Consider the following 23,052-nt stretch of genomic DNA (forward strand, 5'->3'; position numbering starts at 1 on the left):
GAACAAAAAAAAAAAAAAAAAGCTATTAAAAAATCTGTAAATATTTGAATTACGTTACTAATATATACACAAAAAATTGTGCAACCAAATGATGGCGAGTCATAAAAAATTATAAATATAAGATTATAAGGTGTTAATAATCTATAAAAAGATATAACTCATCAGAAAGTAGGTCTTTAAATATAAGATTGTGCGACAGTTAGAAGTGAAAGTTTGCACAAAATGATTTACCACCCAATAAAAATGAATGTGTGAACCATGTGTCAAGTTTAGATTTTTGTTTTATTTATTTTCTTTTATCAAAAACTCTGCCATCCGTAATACTCTGTGCACAAAGTCATACAAAATTCTTGGCCAAGGTAGTATGCAAGTCAAAATGACATGTTGGAGCCTAGCAACTAATATAGTAACTTTGAGAAGAAAGTAGATAAAGCTAGATCGTCCACGCACCAGGTGTTTGATAAAATCCCCCACTGGAAATCCCATCCAAACTTCCACTTTCACCAGGCAGATAACCTAAATCCTCGGCTGCCGCCGTCGTGCTCTCGTCACCCTTCCTTGCATGCCTAAAAGCAACCTCACGAATCTGCAAAGGGGAGAGGTCAGTCTGAGCAGGATTAATATCAGGAGGATTCATAGGAAAATTAAGAGTAACAGAAGGTCCCCGTAGACAAAAAAGTGCAGCATCATAAGCTCTAGCTGCTTCCTCTGCAGTATTATAAGACCCTAACCATATTCTCCCTCTGCTATTCGGCTGGCGTATTTCAGCTACCCATTTTCCCCATTTTCTCATTCGCACACCCTTGTATCTGCTGCTATTCGGAGATCTCACCATTCTTATTTCTCAATGTAATTGTGCGTTGGAGTGCGAGTGCGTGTGTAATGTAATAAGAAAGAGACAGAGAAGAGGATGAGAAATAGGAGATGTAATGAGATAAGGTCGTGGGAGATTACGAGAGTGACACGTAGTGTCGTAGAGGTAAAGCTGCGGCGCCGTTTACTGAGATGGGAACGTGGGGGGGGTTCCCATGTGCAGAAAGGAGGATTAGGATCTTGAGAATGGTAGGGGGAGGCCGTTTGCAGGTCAACACGTAGGCTTTCGCCACGTGGCTATTTTTGATGAATGAATAATGATAATCTATCCATATTCAATTGAGCTTTCGAGAAGGACACTTAGTATTTGATTCTGTGGCCGAAGTTTTGACGGCAGGTTTTGTGTTTTAGTTAAGACATGGATAATATAGGACACCTTTCTAGATCTGTCCAAAATAGTTGATCCCTTTTTCTTTTTAATTCTTATTTTTGTTATTATTTATTTATTAAATTCAATGCAGCGGAAGCTATATAATCCGATAAGATTATAATTATATTTGAGTTTTAGACTTCTTTTAAGGATAAAATGTTTTTCTTTATTTATGTTTTATATATAAAAAGTTAAATTATTTATGAAATTGATTTTAAAATCAATTCATTGAAATATTTTTTAAATGTTTATATATATTTTTTCAAAAAGAAATAATTTATTATATTTTAGTAACACTATAAATTTAATTTAGAGTGTAGAAAATATACTCGCATGTATTTTTAACATAATTATTGGGTTGAATTTAACGACTTTATGTATTAATTTTTTAGAGGTCATCCTTTCATATAATTTTGCATTAAAATATAAAAGTACAAAATAAAATAAAAAAATACAATTAAACCGAAAATCTTAGACATCAGCCATATATTAATTTCTTTTTTCTAATTAGTGTCCTATCCTATGTAATTTAATTCATATAAATATTCTTTTTCTTTGTTCAATTAATTTGTAGGCGGACTGGAAGTAAATAAACTTAATTTGATGTATAAAAAAATAATTAAATAGTCAAATATAGAAAGATTTAAACTCATTTGAATTTAAAATTTTATTTAATTGAATTAACAAGAAAAAAGCTAAATCTTTATTTTTATATATTTTTAGTAAAGATGATGAAAATATATTTCTAATGTTTTGGGAAATGCGTAGAATTTTGATAATCTAGCAATCTGTTTTTCTTACATTTTGGTTTGTATTTCCAAATTTTCCTAAATTTTACATGTTATGGATATTTTTCAAATTTATAATAAAAATAACTAATATAAATTACATATTTAAAATGTCATGTTGGAGCCTAGCAACTAATTAATACTCGGAAGTGCACGAATTGTTTCTATAGTAAAGGTAAGTTCACTCTCAATGAACTACGAAGCCACTTATTATAAAAACTAATTATTAATATAAAATAATAAAAATAAATCTAAACCCTCTAAATCAGAAATTTTGAGAAAATAATATTCATAAATAACTAAATATGCAATGCAAATGTAAATATTTATAATTTTTAAAATTATATGCTAAATACAGTATTTAGCCTAGCCATTTACTTAGTAATCTCTTTGTTTTACTTTAAATCTAGATCTAATGAATGAGATGGAGATATGTCTTTTTCTTTAATTATTCAAGCTAATAATGCAACCAGAATTTCTTTTACCAACATAAATTAAAGCAAAGTTGGTGTTTCCAATACATTCAACCTAAACATGTTCATAACAATTATTATTGCTAAATTAATATGATAGTTAACTGACAATAATAACTGAAACTAATAAAAATATGAAGGTAAAAAAATCATTCATTAAATAAATAAATAACAAAATTCATACAAAAGTAAAAAAGCTAAATTAAATATTTATGAAAATTAGTCTAACATATTTAATCCAATGATCATGGTATTAAATAAAAAGACATAAAACAATAAAGTAAAAGCTCCCTCTATATTTATAATTTCTTTAATTAGGAAGATGATTGGTCATACTCTTCACTTCCTGAAAAGCTCGTTAAATCTTAAAAAAAGTAATGAAATTAAAGTGTTTATGAAAGAACTAGAGAAAAAATAATGATGGACAGATGTAGAGAGCAGATAAGAGAGAATTCTCCTCCTCGTCTTAGAATTAGATATATATATATATATAGAAGAATCCTCCTCTAAGCAAGTCTCCCTATAGATAAGTATACCAATATAAGTTTATCTAATATATAAAAATATAGGTATTTTTATCTCTATCAAATACTATTACATAAACAACTTTTAATATAAATCATTGTAATTATATAAAATGACTAAAAATGTCCCTTGGGCCTTGTGATTTTTTGGCAAGGCCTTACAAATAGCAGTCTATGCATCTTAATTTTGAGCCTTGACACGAATATATCCAATTAAACATCTTTTTGAGTATTTAGCTCCATATATTCATATATTAGTTAATATTACATGAAAATAAATAATTAAGTTTAAGTGAGATAAAAACACATATTTTCACCATATTATATATAAAAAATACATATTATTACAGCTCTAAAATACCTAATATCTATATAAGCATGAATTTATTTTTGGTCTACAGAATATGTCAGGAACAAGTAAACGTGCCTTACAAAATGTAATTCTATTGTAGAACTTTTAGGAATATTTTTTTTGAAATCAATTGTTTAGAAGACTTTGTTTACCATAAATCACGATATTTTTTTTTTAAATTATAGAATGTTTGTACATTGTTTTAATCAATTGTCTCATTACTCATTGTTTATTAATTGAACTTACCAAGCGAATTAGATGTTTCTTTTAATTTTTTTTTATTTTTGTTACTCATATTTTCTCAGTGTAATTATTTTTTATTATAATTTATTGTATAAAATTATTTTATTTAAAAACTTATAATTTTTTTTTAACACATTAAATATCAAATTTCACTTGTAAATGAATTTTATTCAGATTCCATTATGGACCAAATAAAACTTCAGAGAAATAAAAAATATTTTAAAATTGTTAGAAAAACAAATTAGGGCTTTACGGATTTAGACATGGTCCCTGAATTTAAAAGAAAAGAAGAATTTCTAAGGTTAAAGATTATTTAGATGTTTGATTGAAATTCATACAATTTATTTACAAATTTAAAATTTATGTGTTTTGAACAAAATAAAAAGTTAATTTAGAATTTTATATAATTAATTTTGTATGGAATTGGTTATAGCTAAATTAAATTCTAATAAAATAAATAGAATTTTCAAATGAACTCTACATTAGTAAGTCAATATATTTCATAATACCAAAATATCTATTTTAATTTATTATTTCTATTTTACTTTGTCTTTCATGTTTTTTTTCTCAAATGAAATAAATGTTATAAAAATTATTTACATCTTTTTATTCTTCTTTAAATTGAATGTATATAATATAATATATAATGATTTGATTTGATTATATTTTATGAAAATAAAATCCTGTGAAAAGTGTGGGAATTTCAAATAATAAAAATAAAACATAAAATGGTAATATAGACAAATCAAATATGAACATTACGATTTATGTAACTAAGTTATTACACATTTCAATTAACTCAACTTGTTACAGAAATTTACATATTTTTATCACCGACTCATGTTTTAATAGCAATCGTATGAGGAAGTTTAGGAAAATGGCCATCCAAAAAATGGTCCATCTAATTTCAATACCCGAAATTAGCATTTTCCGGGTATAAAAAGTAATAATAAAATAACTCTGGATATTAAAAGTGTCCAGAACTATCCGACCCGAAAGGGGGAAAAAGAAAAAGAAGTTCTTTAAAAACTCCAAAGAAATGAATCTTGATCTATAACACCGTCAAAATTTTCCTCTCCAAAGTCAAGGCTAGGTTCTGATAATGGTGCGAAAAGATCATCAAAACCCGGAAAAATTCCACAATCCGTTGCGTAATTATCTGTGCCCGGACCCGTATTCGCTAACAAATCCAAGAATGGTATATCCAACATCAATTCACTACCATCTATCTGTGCTGTCAAATCCGACCCCACTGAAGGACAAGGAGACTCCACTTGCAATTCAGATTCTGAATGATCCGACTGAACACTTTTCGGATGCTCCGATTTTGCAAACCGAGCAGCAGCTGCTTGAATTTCAGAAGGAGAAAGTGACCTCCCTCCGGCTATATTCGGTGGATCGTCAGGGAAGTTGAATTTAGCAGAACGGCCACGTAAGCAAAAGAGTGCTGCATCAAAGGCGCGTGCTGCTTTCTCAGCCGAATCATATGATCCTAACCAGATTCTCTCTCTACTGTTCGGTAGCCTAATTTCAGACACCCATTTCCCCCATTTTCTCTTTCGGACACCTTTGAATTTGAAATAGCTGCTGTCTACTGGCTTCTCAACTGCTGACGTGTGTTTCACCATTCCTGTGTTCTTTTTTCTAGTTGAGTTCGAGTGTGTTGTTCGAATTAGCTGATGAAGATTGTGTGTCTTGTTTTTGTTGAGGAATGAGAATTTGCGGCTCTGCGAATATATATGTGAAGGCTTTGTGAGTGTCTTAAATCTTACTCTGACTATGAAGGTCAACAACACACATACGACGCGTTGAAGAAGAGAGAGAGAGCCGTAAAGAGTAAAGAAAGAGAGAAAGAATGAGACACGTGGCAGGCGACTGAAGTTCTATTTCTGTCGTTACGCGGGGAGTTTTAGATAAGTGTTTGAAAGCACGTGTTTTTATCTTTCGATTTATTTTTTTTAATCATTTGGGACCACGTGTGTGTTTCTATTTATCCTCGTGGTTCAAATTATCAGAAAGGGAAAACAATAAGTTATATAAAATAAATAAATAAATAATCAGAATTTAGAAAACAACACATTTTCTAGAATAAAATAATTATTATATATATATATATGTGCAACCATGAATAATGTATTAATGATATTCAAAATATATATATATATATATGCTAATGGAATAAAAAGTAAACACTGCTCGATTATTTATCTGAAGAAAACACTGCTGGATTATATATATGAGTAAAGACAGGATTAAATATTATTAAATTTTTTTATATTTGATATTAATAAATTAATTATATTAATTAATAAACTTTAAGAAATCAACTTTATTCCTTGAATTTAATAAATAATAATATCATATTATTCATGAATTATAATATTATTTAAAAGAGTCAATTGAATAATAGCCTGAGAGATTGGGATTGCTTAGCCAACGAGCATGGTGGGATATTTTTATTTTTTTTAATTTCCTTCTCATTTTCTGTTTTTCATTGTTAATATGAAATTCAATAATTAGTGTTATGTAAATCGGACCTTATACCAATAACAGAGAGTTGGAAACTAAAAGTGCTTTTGTAACGATGAACCAACATTAAATAAAACAAGAATTAATATAATAATCTAATTGATATTGTAAAAAACATTATTTTAGAGGTATTGAGAAAAGAAATAATAAAAAAAAAAAAGAATAATGCAAGTATTATAGAAGAATTACATTTAATTTAAGCAAATAAAAAGCATTGAAAGAGACATGAAAATAGTAAACACCTGAACGTCATCTCAAACGTAATCTGAGTGGCGTAGAGAGTAAGAGAGCAAGAAGAATGCGTCAGCAATGGGCAACGGGAATGAGGTTTAGAATGGAGATGTATTTGACCATACCCAGCGAACGCGTGATAAGCTCAAACGAGTCTGCTTATTACAAAGGACATGCATTACATACTCCTTTTCTTTTAAGATTTTCACCTTTCCTCGAACCATCTAATTATCACTCCAATATATATACTATTTAAAACAGCCCCTTCCGATAACAACAATAATTCATATTTCAAACCACTGGTATCCCCACTGACATTTTTGGCTGGAGTAACTTAAGTTGCTTTCCTTGGAATATTTTCTTTTGCCCCTCTCAATCACTCGTTTTTGTCTCTTTTGAAATAGCCATTATGATTCTGTCTATGTATATTTAATTTTGAACTTTTATATATATGTACAGGGGCTTAATACTTAATCTTTATCCTATATTTTTCACATTTGATATTTCACACACTTTAACCAACAGTATATTTATATTTATATTTATATTTTTAAAAATATTTTATCATTAAAAAATCTCGATTTTTAAGAATTCGGCCACATTTACGTTGATCGGCTATCATTATTATGTTGTTTGTATTTAATAATGAAAGTTTGGAGTTTAACAATTCTAACTTCTATTTTTTAATGTTAAATCGCTATTTAAGAAGTCATTAATCCGATAATATCAATTTAATGGTCAAAAAATGACATTTTGAATTGTTAAACTTTAAACCCATATTATTAAATATGAGAAATATAATACTAATGACTAATCAGAGTAAATATGGTTAAATCTCTGTAAATCGAGACTTTTTAATGATAAAATATTTTTTTTTGTCACGTTTATAATCACATGTCATTTTTTATTTTAAAAAATTACATATTAAAAATTATAAAATATAAAATCATATAAATAAAAAATATTCTTCGACTAAAAACACTAGTTCGGCTCTTAATAGCATTCTGGCTTTTAAATTCCAATCCTCACTTTATTTTCTTAACTTTATGCGACCTTATATTTTTTTAAATTTATTATCACACTTCCAATATCTAATGCACCAAGATCTTCGATTTAGTAATTTGACTTGATTTACCACCCTGTTTTCTTTTTCTTTTCTTTTTTTCACAATTCTCATAATTTATAAGAATAAACTATTTATTAATAAAAACTTGGAAAAAGAAAAAGCAATCCTCCTCCTACAATTCATAACTTATCATCTATTTATAAATAAACAAAAATGAAGGCATCTTTGGTTTGATTTGTAACTACCAATATTAATAAATATTAGTTATTTGTATACATTACACCATTATTATTATTGTTATTTTGATTTTAAATATTATTAGTTTATTAAATTTAAATAAAAAATTTATTTAGAATATATATATATATATATATAATTTAATTAATATTATAAATAAAATATATATAATAATAAATATAATTGATATATAGAAAGAGAAAATTTGTTAATTGATTAATTATATTTATACGAACTAATATTAAAGCATAATTAATATATTTTTAGGATTAAAAATCATTTAATTAGAAAATCAACCTATTAAGTTAACATGCTATTTCTTTTAAAATTTAGAATAATTTTACAAGTATAATAGTAACATATTAGTTAATATATTAGTATAGTAATCCAAATAAAAAAATAATTTAAAAACATAGGAAAACATCATATTGGCATAATGTCTATGCATGTCAAAAAAATATTAGTATCACGGGATTTACGTATATAAATTTTGCTTGATCAATCCAACTTGACTCTAGCATTAATATATCCCATCCAAAAAAAGAGAAAAAAGAAAAAGGAAACGAAGAAAGAAAATTTTCTTTTTTCTTTCAAAGAGAAGGAAAAATATTGACGATTGTGCTGCATTAGAACTTTGTTCATTATCTTTTGGATTTTAAACTCAACGCTAATTGTCATCCTAACAACTTTAGAATTTGTATTCAACTTTGGTAAATTTTTTTTTCATTTTTTGAGGAAATAAAGGCTTTCATTAATGATAATTATAAACTATATTCAAACTAAGAACAATCGCAGGAAAAAGGACTATTATCCAGATAAATAGAATCATCTAATATAGCCGCAGTAGCATGCCTAGCTAACTTGTCAATGAAAGCACACTCTTGGACATATTATCAAACACCTTATATGCATCTCTGAAATGCTCTTGGATCACGATATTGTTTTTTCTTTTCCTATTTTTGCAGCAAATACAAATAAATCTAAGCCCAAAGGCACAAATAATAGAACTCCATCTATAATACACCTAACTGTAAGCCCTGTTAAAATCAAGATTTCAAAAGAGTAACCACAGTAGAAGCAGCAAGAGCAACCTTGAAGAACCCATGCTCTTTTCTGTTCACTGATGCTTGTCCAGAGCTAAAAATACTTGAAAATTCGTTCATTACTGTCATTCTTTCTTAGCCATATTCCATTTAAACAACAAATTCTCTAATGCGTAACCAATGCGTGGGAAGATCGAAATAATTTCATACATTACTTACATCTAAACTTTCTACGAATCTCACTGACTTTAATGATCTTTTCTCTTTTCAAATAGTAATTACCTTGTTCTTGATCTCGTTCTGCATCATTGTTTCTCATCCAAACATATCTTGAAAGCATCATAAGACACATAGCAACATCTTCTTTGGAGAAAGTATCAGACATAGAACTTACCGGTTCTGGCTCCACCGGTAGCGGTGACGTTGACTCAGACTGAACAACTGATGAAATTTGGATTCTTAAACTTAAATTTCATGAGTCAAGATTATGCTTTTGATTATCAACAAAATTCAATTTTCGAGTTATTTTAGTTCGTCTATGAGTTGAGTTTCTCGACTAAGTTTTACTTTATCTATCTTGAACAACAACAGAATCATCATAAACAACAAAAGAAAACTCTGCTGAAAAATTAACTTGAAGAACAACATAGCACATTTATGTACACTACTAAATGACTCATTTATTAAATGAATAAAAAAACTCTTATTCAATTATTTATTTATCAAAAAATTATTGCACGTGTTTAATAGAAGTGTAAAGCACTTCTAAAAACTCCACATTACATATATAAATATTAAATAATAAATAAGCAATAAAAATGAATTATGAAGCTTAACTTATCTTTTTAAAGCTCTAAACCCTCTACTAATCGCATTTACCACCCGCACTTCACTAGCTTTCTAGAAGGAATTTTGAAGCCTTATTCTTCACCGAATCGTACTTCATTATAAAAATTCTAAATAGTCAAATGATGAGGTAATGGTTCGATTTTGATTTGTATATTTAATTTAGAAATTTCAATTCACTGATTTAGGGATTCAACTTTTATTATCTTTTTATTTTAATTTTTATTAATATAAGTGTGTCGTTTATTCAGCTTAATAAATTTTGTTCATATAAACTTATTTTATACGCGTTATTAAATCTAAATTAAAAGGTAAAATCAGTTAAAAATAAATAATAATATGCTACTGGCTAAAATGTAATTCCAAAAATGTCAGAGATCAAACATGAAAAATACAAAAATAAAACTATGCATTAAACTAATATAAATATAAATATGCTTGAATGTATAATTCTTATATATATATGTATGTATGGATGGATGGTGCATCTAACCCGCTGACATAGCCACTGTTTTCACTTAACCACAAACTATTAGAATCACCTAACTGTACTAAAACCAAATTTTAATAGCTTAATTAAGAACATAGTATTCTAATAAAGAAAAGACCACAGAAGTGACGATGAAAAACAAACACTATGCTGCTATAAAAGAAAAATGCAAAGCTAAGGAACCATTTAATCAAGATAATCTAAAAGGTATAAAGTTAATCTTATACCCATATATAAACTAAAAATGATTTCGATCAATATCAAAATAATTAAAATTAACTATTTGGTTAATTGAACTTTCATCTTTAAATGTTTTTTAATTTTTCTAAAAACATAGGATCTCTAACATATATTGCATAAAACTGTGGATTGAAATTAAAACAGAGATCTATGTCTCAATCTACTCATAGCACATGAAGATCTTCATACAACAAACTTTATCAGAGTAAGTACTGTATACTAAAAATTGCAAACGGCGGAAACTTTATCCCTATCTTTCTCATATGTAGCATTTTTGTATACTAAAAATCTACGAAACAAAATCTAGTTTCTGTTTCTCTAATTTGATTTAAGGGGTTCTTTATTTGGTTTCATGTCTCTAGATATTCATCTATCAAACCTTATTTACTTCCACTTCAGTAGGACATGCATTGCTATAAAATTGCTTTAATTCCCAGTTAGGTCGAGACAGCACTTCAACCTTACACGCAATCATTTTGAGAAGTATAAGATTTACATTGTTCAATTAAATATTTTAATTACTGGATAAGCCATCATAGTAGTTTAAGTAAATAAATAAATATATGAAAACTCGGTATGTATGATAATGTGAGCTGTACATGTTGCAACATAAACATCATATGATCTTGTCCATAAGATAATTAAAAAAGTTAATACGACGTCGCTTTTTATATAGGAAATGTGTGGAGCAGCCGACGTCGAAAAACTTGAGATTGCATCATATAATTTAACCAGAACACAAAGAAAATCATTAAGTGGAACCCTTAGCCTGGAAAAAATGACACAGCCCAAAGGTATGAAAGCCCGATGCTTGATGGAGAAAACTTTTTGAAAGGCCCCTTTTATATTAAAATTGGGCCACTCCATTCACTATGAACATCGCTAAAAAAATGCCCATGAACAGTTCCTTTCCAGATCCAGAATCTTCTTCAATATCATTTTAAATATTCACTGGTCAGTAGGCGAGTGGGATTCCTTCTTATGGATAGCGCGTCAGAGTAGTACGCTCCGCAGCTTTATTTTCAAGCGGGTAAAGTCCAGCCTCGCGCGCGGATCATCGGAGTCCTGTTTCCTATACTCACATCACCCGTCTCCGTCGACCCGTCAACAACCCACCCGTTTTAACTGAGAAGCGCGTGACACTCAGTCTCACTCGCTAACTCAAACAAAAATTCTAGAAGTCTCTTCTTATCATCTGATAACATAAAACCCCTCAATTCATCAAAAGCAAAAACTAGTGCATTCTAGGGTTTTATCTTCTCCGCTTGTACAACTCCATTTCCAACAAGAAAAGTATAACTCGATACTCTTAGGTACTTGGCTCTTCTTAATTTACATCAGAAATCTACTTGTTACATGTTTATGGTCTTTAATTAATTGTTTTGCCTCTTCATGTCTGAAATAATTAATAACAGCAAAACATGGCGACAGCTCAATTAACAGCATCATCAGTCTCGCTTTCAGCGAGGAACTTGACGTCCTTTGAGGGGCTAAGACCTTCAACTGTAAAGTTTGCATCTCTGAAGGCAGGTGGTCTTTCCCAGCGGTCTTTTCGAAGCTTGGTCGTTAAAGCTGCTACTGTTGTCGCTCCAAAGGTAATTTCCTTGCTTAAACTTCTTCCATTTTGTGTTCTTCTGGCTTTTATGTTGAAATGGGTAGCCTAAAATTGAATAGGAACTATAATGGGTCTTTGTAGTTAGTGTGGCGTGATTATTAACATGTTTATTTTTGAGAATTCCGTCTCAATTATTGCTGTTAAAGTAAATTCTTATTGTTAAATGTTTGAATGGTTAAGCAGTTGTTTTTGGGGTTTGAAGGATTTTTGCTGCTTATCTAACATTATTGTGGTATGTTTCTGTAGTACACTTCCATTAAGCCTTTGGGTGACAGAGTGTTGTTGAAGATTAAGGTTGCAGAAGAGAAGACTGATGGTGGGATTCTACTTCCAACATCAGCTCAAACAAAGCCTCAAGGAGGTGAGGTTGTTGCTGTTGGTGAAGGAAGGACGATTGGAAAGAACAAGCTGGACATTTCTGTCAAGGTTGTTCTTTTTTTAATGGATTTGACATTTACCTAGCTATTCTCTTGCTGATATATGTCACTATGTTGCTCATTTGCTGTGTGCTCTATTTGTAGACTGGCGCCCAGGTTGTTTATTCCAAATATGCTGGGACTGAGGTGGAGTTCAATGGTTCAAGTCATCTTATACTGAAGGAGGATGATATTGTTGGTGTTCTTGAGACCGATGATATCAAGGATCTCAAGCCTTTGAATGATAGAGTATTCATCAAGGTTTTTCATCCTTCTAGCATTTGTTAGATTTGTACATAGTATTAATTGGATTCTCATTAGCTGCGCCTTTTGTGTTAGTTGCATCTAGAGTAGCTGCCAGTGCAGGAATGAGTTGACCTCATTTTTTATCTTCTGCTGTGTGTAAGATTTGAACATGGTGGCACTGGCGTTGTTGACAACATGCTAAAGGATCTCATTATTCATCATTATTTGAATATATGAGTTATTCATCTGACTGTCTGGGGTCAATTGCAGATTGCTGATGCTGAGGAGAAAACAGCTGGAGGCTTGTTGCTGACAGAGGCAACCAAAGAGAAACCTTCCATTGGCACGGTAAGATCAGGCTTTTGCTACTTTTGTTGATTTATTACTCTCTGAGTTGGTTTACTTCTGCCTTATGCTATCTCCATGCTATATAAAACAGGTCATAGCAGTTGGACCTGGAACTCTTGATGAGGAAGGCAACAGGAGACCCTTATCCGTCTCCCCGGGGAACTCAGTTTTGTACTCCAAGTATGCAGGCAATGATTTCAAGGGCAGTGATGGGACCAACTACATTGCACTGCGGGCTTCTGATGTGATGGCAGTGCTTTCTTAGTTCATTTTGATGCGTCTTACATGTATCACTGAATTTTGTGGTTGAGTTGCCTCAAGGCATATGGATTATATTTGTAGTACTTGAATATAAATCATTGGCTGCTTGCGGTGCTGTTCTGAGTGGAATTATAGCGCGCGTTTCTTTTGGGGATTTCTGGTCCATATTCAATCCTGTAATTCTGAAATGAAGCTTTTATGTTGGGAAATATTAGCTAGTGCTTATACCACTTTGACACAATAGTCTAAGCCCCACCATAAATATTTTAGCATTGTGTATTACCGTTTTAATCTTGTTTTTCCAGTCAGTATTCATGTGATTAATAACAGCATGGAATAATCAAACTGCTACATGGGTGATTTGACTTCAGTGGTCTTAGAGCAATTGAGATTGTTCATGGGTATCAGTTACTACTTAATTGAAATCTACCATGTGAAATGATATATTTAACTCAAGTTATTTATTCATTGTGATAAGAATTTGAAATCCTGATTTGGACATGCTTGTTCAGTGTTCGATCTAAGATCATAAATTTTTTTGGTTGAATGTTATGGCATGACATGTATAAACTTGTCACGTTCATGTTTAATAGCCAATTCGAAAAAAACAGGTAATATATAAAATGAAAAATAATATTTCCTAGCAAATATGGCGTTGACAAGGCCGCTGGGCATTTATTAGTTTGATGCTGTTCTTCCACGCATTATTCCTCTCTTAAACCAAGATTGTGTGGAGTGTGAGAGCTATGTAATTAGCTTTTGCTGTGTCTTTTGTTTTTTGTTTCATCCTCAGAATAATATAAGTATAATATAATAATAACAGTAACGCAATTCGAAGTATATACTTCTTTATGATAGCCAAAATATCAGTATAATATAAATGTCTTACATAAAGAGATTTAAATATTTTTTTAGATATAACTATTTTTGAAAGTAAAAATATTTATATTTGAAAAAATAATCCTTATTAATAGATTTATTAAATGGCTGTGTAATCATCTATGAATTATATTCTAATATTTTGAATTATGGAAACTAAACCACTTATCTTAAAAATTAACACGACTTAACCTGAAGCTCCAACACAGAGTTAAACTGCTTAACCCTAAAAACTAATACTAGTTAAATCATTTAATCCCAAGTTTTAAACGAGTTATAAACAGATGTGTCCATTTATGTATCAAACCCGCTAGTTAGGTGTCGCACTCTGTAAAGCATAAACAGGTCTTGAAGCGTACTGGTTACGAAGTCGGATTAAGGTTATCAAATCGGTTGTTGGGCCATCTGTATAAACAAAAAAAAAAAAAGTTGAGCTGCAGCGATTCGTCAATTTCTCATATACGAGTAGTAAACTTTATGCAAAGTTGGTTTGCCTGATGGCTCATTTCATTCGTTACAGCAAACACTGTTCAACAGAAGCAACAAAATCTGCAATTGAGACATTGTTAACAATAATTAAATTTACAAGGAAGTTTCTATCAGATTAAGCTTCAAATTAGGTAAGATCACATTATACACCTATTCCTTTAGCTCTCCACTGTACTTCTTAATTCTACCTCCTCCAGTATGTCATCACAATGCCTCCATCTAGCATTGAAGAGCCAAAAGTTGCAAGAAACCTATATGCTAGCATGGGCATCCTACGTATGCAGAACATAGTGCCACCACTCTACAAAGCCTCCAGCAGCACAGGTGTCCGCGGCTACCAAGTCTTCCTCCAAGTAATTGTTTCCTTTTGTCAACCTCAAGGAAGGCTCAGAGATTTCATCTGAATTGTAGGTGTCATTCTAGTCGACGCTGCCACTGCTGTAAGGGTTAATTTAAAACCGGCGTCTGTCACAGCTGATATTCTCGATCTGAAACTCCTATCTGTTAAATGAGGCAGCCGAGTTATCATCATAGTGCCCTCTCCATGCATTTCCGCTGTCAGTCCCACTGCAAGCTTGATTTGGAACTGGCACACTACCAAGATCACCGTCTAAACTCATCTGCTGGACTTCAGCAGATGACAATATCTTTATGCTCTGAACACAGCTTACAAACTCCCTGCAAACAATTAGAAATAGATGTTCGATTTCAACCACTTCATATAGAGGGAAACTATAATGCAAATTTTGGGTTATCAACTTACTCCCACGGATCGTCGCCAACAAGTAGTATATCGTTTTCATGATCCACATAAACTAATTTCCAATCAGAACTTTGCGGATCTTCTAGTTGTCCTTCAATGCCAAACATTCGGGCAAGATCATGTCTAAGCTCATCATACCCTTTATAACGGGTAACATCAATAGATCTTCCTACAGAGCCACGCTTTTGAACCTTCACAATTTAGAATCAATGTTCAGCATTTGATATTTAAAAAAAATATAAACTGGGTCAAGTAGTTCTGTGTAGGAAAACAAATTGTTAGTGAAATTTGGATACACCTTAAGTGCCAAAAGCTGGTGCTGTTGGTAATCCTTATGTTATATACAAGTCCAGGCGGCTTAAATAAAAGCTGTGTCCATCATATAGAGATGAATAATTCTTTTACAGGCTATAAAATTAGAGATTAGTTCTTTCAAATTTGAAAATAATCTGAAATATAACATCAGAAGTTCAATTCTGATGGAAATCGAACTGCACTTGATTTTTTTATTTTCAAAATAAAAAAGCAAAAAGTACTTCACTTCTTCTTAGGTGTGAAAATATGTCCATTAATTACTTCCATCTAGATCTTATAGAGCTACTAGTTAGGGTTGTGACAAACCTTTGTATATGTTCGCATGCGTTGAGTTTGATTGGCCCAAAGTCCTCCATTCAAAACTCCAGAATCATTGATGGCGACATCATTAGAGCATCCAGGCTTGAAGGGTATGTTTGGCACCCCGAATGACTGAGAGCTTATTGCAGCAGTGGATAATTCCGTCTCAATATCCCTTGGTGTGCCACCATAATTAGACAGCAAGTTTTGAAGATCTTTCTGAGAGTCGTATCCCCTAGACAATAAAGTGTCAGGTGCTAAGCTATCAATATTATTTGCAAAGGGCAGACTGTTTCGGGGATGCGATTGGACATCATCCAGACCAAAGGTGGGGATTGAGAAATTTTGCTGGATATTGCCAGCATCCAGGCAATATGATGTTCCAGAAGAGGAGGCTTCCAATTGATCAGTCATTGTACCTTTGTATTTTAACTGATCAGCCCCTTTTGAACCCGGAAACTCATGTTTAACCCGAATATCAGACTTGCCATTGAGCTCTTGAACCAGATTCGTTGCAGGCTCAACCACTGAGTCACTCATCATTAATGCTGGAGCTTGTTGGTTTCTGTTCAGGAAATTTGAAGGAGAAATCTGGCAATTATTAGTGGAGGGAGAGGTTGAACAAGATGGAGCATCTCCATCTGTAAGAGTTGAGTGGGGTCTAATTATTGTAGGTGACTTCTGCAGGCCTTGGGGCTGGCTCACTGGAAAAGATTGTGATTGCATAAGAGCAGCTGTTGAGAAGCTGTTACTGCTTATTGGTTGCTGCTGAGACTGTGAAAGTGGTGACTGGTGAAACTGCTGGTTTTGTTGGTGCATCTGCTGTTGCTGTATCATCTGAGGCTGCAATGGTGAGCTTGTAGGGGAAAGCAACTGATGCTGCTGTTGCTGCTGCAACTTCTGCAGCAACTGCAAGTGAAGCTGTTGCTCAGAGAGGCCAGGCTGTGGTAGTTGTGGTACTTGATGCTGTGGTTGTGTTTGTGGCTGTGCTCGATGTGACAGGTTTTGTTGCAATAATTGCAGCGGGGACTGTTGCAATTGTGTCTGCTGCTGGTGTCTCTGTGTAAGGTTAGATTGCTGCTCCATTTGTTGCTGGAACTGTGTCTCTTGTGGCAAAGAAGTCAGCTGATATGAACCCTTAGTAGCAGCAGGAATATTTTGTGATTGGGTATTGCTTGTCAGTAGCTGCTGCTGCTGTTGCTGCTGAAGCTGAGAGTATACAATTGGTTGCTGCATACTCTGATTTGGAATTTGGTTAGGGGCAATCACACCATTATTTACAGGTGGTTGGAATATCTGCTGTTGCTGCTGCTGCTGCTGCTGCAATTGTACTTGTGGAGGTGGTTGCCGTATTTGCTGAGGTTGTTGTTGCGGCTGTTGCTGTTGGCTGGGTTGCTGTGGTTGTGGATGCTGCCTCTGTTGTTGTTGTTGGGGATGAGGCTGCTGCTGCTGCTGAGGTACTGGTGACTGCTGTTGGTTGATATTAGTCTGCAATAATTGCTGCAGCTGCTGCTGTTGGGTCCATGCCATAGATGGCTGTGCTAGCTGGCTGACTTGGTTTTGTGGATTTGCTTTGTTAAACTGGAGACTTGGCACAGATAGGCCAGGGGCTTGGAAATTCAGTAACTTCGACGGATCATCAGTGGTTAGGTTATTGTGCAAGGTATTGGAAGGAAGCATTGACGGGAAGAATCCTGCTTGCGCACCTGGAAACTGATTATTTTGTTGCATGCTCATCCACTGAACTAAACTCAAACCAGGGAAAATTGAGCTTTGCGTATCCTTCAGGCCAAAATCATCTCCAAGCCAGGGCATGGCTCTTTTGAAAGCATTCTCAATGTCAGACTCATCATCTGCAAAAGCACTATTAGGGATAAGTTATGAGAAAAAATGTGAAAGGCTGTCAAGTCGAGCAAATGGATTTTGATGAGTGAAAAATCAAGTGGACATATATTATGCATGTGAAGCTATTTGGTACCAGCTACACAAAATGACACATGGCGATATTTGGATTTAACTGAGTCTAAGATTTTATTGCTAAATAGATTCAGTCAACATTTAGTTTACACTTGAGCCAAAATTTCCTCAAATACCAAGCAACTCATTCCCATTTTCCATATAATTCCAATGGGATACTTAGGTTCTATCATAATCATATTAGATAAATCAGCAATTGAACAATATAATCGGGAAACATATAATTTTGATGTACCTGGCATTCCTGGCTGCTTAGGGAACTTGGGTCTAAAAAATGGTGGTGGACAAATGTAGAAAGGAGTCACAACAGGCTCAACCTCCCAAATTGAAACTCGGCTTGGCCGTTCACCAGCAGTAGATTCATCCCATCCAACCTATCAAAAGAAGTGGTATTTGGGTTAGGTTATAGCACAAGTGCTTGGAATTTCTGTCTTCAATTAATATCTAAATACAATCTCAAAAGGGAAACAATGTTCTATATAGGTTCAGACAGTGAAAATCTAGGGATTTTAATAGAACAGCAAATTAACAATCTGAGGGAGCAGAGAATTAAAATCTTTATCAGACAGAAGGATCCCTGATCTCAAGACCGTATAATAGAACATACGATTAAAGGACTCTCTTGATAATGGAGCTCATCAACCGAGTATAAGCAAATAGAATAAATAAATAAATAAATAAATAAAACCTTGAAAGACTTGAAAAAATACATACGTTAACAGAGCAAGACTTGCAAGCAGATAATAATACCTGAAGATTGCGCCACTGTGAAGTTTTCCATCGCACTGGATCCAAATCACTGATGCCAGTAATTGTGCCCATGTATCTACGAACTCCTGACTCTTCAGTCTCGAACATCATTCTGAACCTCATGCCGAGTGAAACTTGTGTATACATTGCTTTGTTATACTTTGAGAAGGGAATCACAAACTCAGAAGGGCTTGCCCTATTTAAATCAATTAGATTCTGTTAGTCATGTCTTTTATGCTATTGATTGCAATTTTATGAGATAAATCATAAAAAAATGAGTTAAATCTAGTTCAGTACCTTGGATTGTAAAATATAGTAAATGGGCTGTTATTTGCAGCAGCATGAGCTGCAGCAGCGAGAATGCCAATATGCATGCTGTCACTGGATATGACTGATGAAGAGAGAGCTGGCTGTTGTCTATTAGCACGCCTTATCCCCAAGAGAAGCTGTGATTTTTCGTCTCTACATCAAATCAGATTATTCAGCTAAATACAATAATGTACAAGGTGAACGTTCATCTTACTAAATATTCACCCCATACCTTATGAATAGAACAGAATCACCAGCAAAAAGCCTTTTTGTACTAACAAAGACACTCCAACCTGTGGTGAGCAGATGTCTCTTTGGTTGGCCTGTGATCAAGGGATTCACATTTTAATGTCCTGATCTACTTTCCAGGTGACTAATGAAATTCAAAAACATATAAACCTCCAAGATCTGTGTTGATCATATCCAAAAAAAATTGGCTTTAATGAAGAAGGCAAATCAAAATCCCATATTAATAAAGGAAACAGAAGAGGTTCTTCTATTAATCGTACTTAGAATTTTAAAGACCAGCACTTACATCTCCAATTTCATGTGTTCATCTGTCGATATTATTAAAATGTTTGAATATAAATTAGACGTAGAAGCAGTTACATGTTAAAGGGTCAATACCGCGATAAATATGTCTAAACGTCCATGTATTATCATGTAAATCTCTGGCTACCAGCTCCTGAGCAGGTGGTTGCATTGAAAAGTCCTATCAAATATGATCATAGCGAGCATTTGCAAAAGTAAATACATTATGTACTAGAAGTGGGAAAATTGTAGAACTAGAAGTAGAATTAGAAAATATTATACGCACTAGAGGTGGAAATATCTTCTCAGCTGCTCGTCGAGGTACAGAGAATCCACCGTGTGTGCTTGTGTCACTAGCCGTAAGTGTTTTGCAGAAGAACTCAGTAGGTTGCCGGCTTTGCTTGAGGCCCATATCAGATGCCAGTAATGCTTCTTTATCATACTGTATATAGATATATTTTAAACAATCTTCCCAAGCATGATTATGTGTCTACTCATTGAAACTAAAATTGAATAGCTGACCTACTTTATTTACAGGTTGAAGGGTCATTTGGGCATAGACTTCATCAGTTTCTGCATCAGCCTGAATTAAAAACATAAACTGAGCAGTAAATATACACTTTTCACTTTGTTCACATCCCAATTAGAGATTAGGAAAAAATGCCATAGCAACTATATCCCTGCCCAGAAATGAGATTGCACTGTATTAAATCCTCTCAAGTAAGCTGACTTGAGATACAGATAAGCATGAACATACACCATTTACAACCATTTCAAGACTGTCTATTTACGGAACAGCAAGAGTTTGTAGACAAGTACACAATCATACACAATATTACCACATTTTCTTTTTCCTAAGAAGATTCAAATACTGTATAGCAACTGTGCAAACAAGAAGGCTCATACATGTAGCGTGACATTGTGAAGCATGCAAATCAACTTTGAAGGAAGGTTGGGGTAGCTTGGTATGAAATCAGTCTCCTTTTGCATTGATGCTGCAACCTGCAAGTTGGGGTGACAGATCATTCCATTATAAACCAGTCCAAAAAAGTGGCTCTCTTAGAACTAATGCAGGAAAGAATTAATGAAGGAAACATACTTGCTCACTATGGCCTTGAGGAAAGTAAACTACAAGACTTCCAACTGGAGGTAGAGCCACCAGCGGCCCCGCACAGGCATGCCATAGCTCTGAATTAATACTCTTCCTTTCTCCTGTTCTCAGACCAATCCAGAACATCATCAGAAAACTGACATTAGATTTACCGATGACAAACAAACAAAAAGAAGTTATTGTTTGGAAGTTGGAACAGAAGTTGATTTTGTACTTCAAGAATTTGTAAATATAAAGAGGATTAAAGAACACACGCTTAAAAATTCATGAAATATATTATAAGCTTAAAAGGTGCTGGTGAAGTTGGCGATTCAAAAAGATATCTGAACCAGTTCTGAAATTTAAGCAGCTTGCTTAGCAAACAAATCTCACTCCACACAATTATTGGCTGCACATCTAATATATTCTCGACAATGAACATTAATCCTAAATGCATATTATTTATATTCTAAAATCTAGATTATTCAGCAAACAGTTTCATTATAAGTTGAACATGCATCAGAAAACTTTGATTTAAAAAGATTGTTACTCGCCAAAAGGAGCCAACTAAAAAAAATTTAAAATATTATAGAAAAAAGGAAAAAAGAAAAACCAAAACTGAAAATCCAAATTCCAGCTTCTATCATCATGATTCAGTAACAAAAGCTAAAAAAAGTTTAAAAATGTCCCGAATCAACAGGATCGCCTCAAATCTTCACAAAAATCATGAAGCATGAGTTCAGCAATAAGTGACCCAGAAAACTCTTTCATTACAGAAAAAATATATTAAAAGATGATGAAGTCTATGCTCAAATTCTTTAATTACTGAGACTTACCTTCTGCAGAATTCGCCATAAACCCATTTGGAGGAACCTTCATTTTTTTGTAGAGTAATAATGCTGAAAAACTTTTCTTTTTAGCAAATCCAACCACTTGTTCTCTTCCACAAAGATACTTACGATACAAAGACTACATCAAATTTCCACTTTTTTCACCACATGCCCAGTTCCAACTCCAAAACTATCGCCAAGAATTGCAGCATACATCATTTAACTTAAAAGAATCAGCTTTACTGCCTTTCAGAAAAAGCTAAAACAATCTCATTCAATCTAGGAAATCAAACTCGAACCCTAGCTAACTAACTCACCCTCAATTACCCACTAAACAAGGAAAACAAAGGTAGTAAAAGTTTCCTTTCTCAGCTATTTTCCCTTCTTCGAAAATTCCAAACATCTCAGAGAATGAATCTTGTCCATGAAAAAGAAAATCAAAACTCAAAGAACCCAAAAGAAAAATAGAAAGAGAGAATCAGAATGTTTAGCTAAAAGGAATCGAAATTCCAACTTTATAACTCAACTAAACAGAAACAAGAAAAGAAAAAAAAAAAAGAAAAAATGAGACTCCCCATTTTCCCAGTTCACTCTGGGATCAGGGAAAAAAAAAGAAAAAAAAGGAAAGCAGAAACTGGAAAACTGACTTATCGCCGAGAATTCAGAGACCAAAACAGAAGCAAAAGCAAAAGCTAAAAGCAAAGCAAAGACAGCTTTTTTATTTATGTGAACAAGCCGACATATAATAGACTGAAACAAACAGACCTCTCTCTGTGTCTCTCTCTCTCTCTCTCTCTCTCTCTGGTTGTAAAAGATTTCAACTTTAAACAAACAAGTGAAAAATGTAAGATGCGTGATATTTAATTAAATTGATCAGCAAATGTATAGTGCAAAGCTAATCTATTTTTTTAAGTTCAATTATGTTTGTTACTTCATCTGAAAAATATTATATTTGTTAAAGTTTACTTTTATCTTGTGACGCTAGAAATTCAGCCGATATTTAATTAATTTGAATTTAATTTATTATTAGTAAATCTAATATTAACTCTATTAAATTTATAGAGTTTAACTTAAATAAGTTTAATAATTAAAAATAGTTTCATTAATTTTTATTAAAAGTTATAGTAATATTAATAAGTTTATTCCTTAATAAAAATTTATAACCTAATTTTAGCTAGGACCGCAAATGAGCCAGGCTGCTCACGAGCTGCTAAAAGTTCGATTTGATATAAACATGTTTCAACTTACTCGAACTCGAATTTGACAGTACATGGTTGATTTAATCTAGCTAGCTAATTTGTAAGTTGAGCTCATAATTTGAATTTATTTTATTTTAAAAATTAGATTTATTATTCAAATTTTAAAATATAAATATATATTTTTTATTTTATATATAATTTATAATTATATATTTGATAAATTTGAATTTATTTAATGAATTTTATTTGTACTTATATACAAATTGAGCTCAAATTTTATTTATTTATATAAAATATTAAATTAATTTACAAATAGAATTTAAATTTTACTCATTTACATAAAACTAGTGACAAATTTGAATTCAAATTAAATAAATTATTGACTCGATTAGTTTTATACTAGACAAGCTTGAACATTAAAAATTCAGT

At 32.4% G+C, this 23,052-nt stretch overlaps 4 protein-coding genes across 4 annotated transcripts; 1 reads left to right on the plus strand and 3 right to left on the minus strand.

The window, feature by feature from the left end:
• Positions 1-263: 263 nt before the first annotated feature.
• LOC8259070 (ethylene-responsive transcription factor ERF017) lies at positions 264-922 on the minus strand. Its single transcript, XM_002516188.4, has one exon. The coding sequence runs from the start codon at positions 833-835 to the stop codon at positions 434-436; it is 402 nt and encodes a 133-aa protein (XP_002516234.1). The 5' UTR covers positions 836-922; the 3' UTR covers positions 264-433.
• A 3,438-nt stretch (positions 923-4,360) lies between these two features.
• Positions 4,361-5,384, minus strand: LOC8259069 (ethylene-responsive transcription factor ERF017). The gene has a single exon (XM_002516187.4). It carries the CDS (start codon positions 5,249-5,251, stop codon positions 4,646-4,648), a length of 606 nt encoding a protein of 201 aa, XP_002516233.2. The 5' UTR covers positions 5,252-5,384; the 3' UTR covers positions 4,361-4,645.
• A 6,057-nt stretch (positions 5,385-11,441) lies between these two features.
• On the plus strand, positions 11,442-13,400 carry LOC8259068 (20 kDa chaperonin, chloroplastic). Its single transcript, XM_002516186.4, has 6 exons — positions 11,442-11,618; positions 11,721-11,900; positions 12,167-12,346; positions 12,442-12,597; positions 12,853-12,930; positions 13,022-13,400. The coding sequence occupies exons 2-6, from the start codon at positions 11,727-11,729 to the stop codon at positions 13,193-13,195; spliced, it is 762 nt and encodes a 253-aa protein (XP_002516232.1). The 5' UTR covers positions 11,442-11,618; positions 11,721-11,726; the 3' UTR covers positions 13,196-13,400.
• A 1,144-nt stretch (positions 13,401-14,544) lies between these two features.
• LOC8259066 (auxin response factor 19) lies at positions 14,545-22,210 on the minus strand. Its single transcript, XM_002516184.4, has 13 exons — positions 21,431-22,210; positions 20,604-20,716; positions 20,411-20,506; positions 20,031-20,087; positions 19,791-19,946; positions 19,601-19,685; positions 19,206-19,296; positions 18,962-19,126; positions 18,665-18,860; positions 18,150-18,288; positions 15,944-17,790; positions 15,323-15,513; positions 14,545-15,237 (listed from the first exon to the last, which is right to left on the minus strand). Exons 1-13 carry the CDS (start codon positions 21,471-21,473, stop codon positions 15,057-15,059), a joined length of 3,360 nt encoding a protein of 1,119 aa, XP_002516230.1. The 5' UTR covers positions 21,474-22,210; the 3' UTR covers positions 14,545-15,056.
• Positions 22,211-23,052: the final 842 nt, after the last annotated feature.

Source organism: Ricinus communis, chromosome 3 (assembly GCF_019578655.1).
Source record: "Ricinus communis isolate WT05 ecotype wild-type chromosome 3, ASM1957865v1, whole genome shotgun sequence".
Lineage (NCBI taxonomy): Eukaryota > Viridiplantae > Streptophyta > Magnoliopsida > Malpighiales > Euphorbiaceae > Ricinus > Ricinus communis.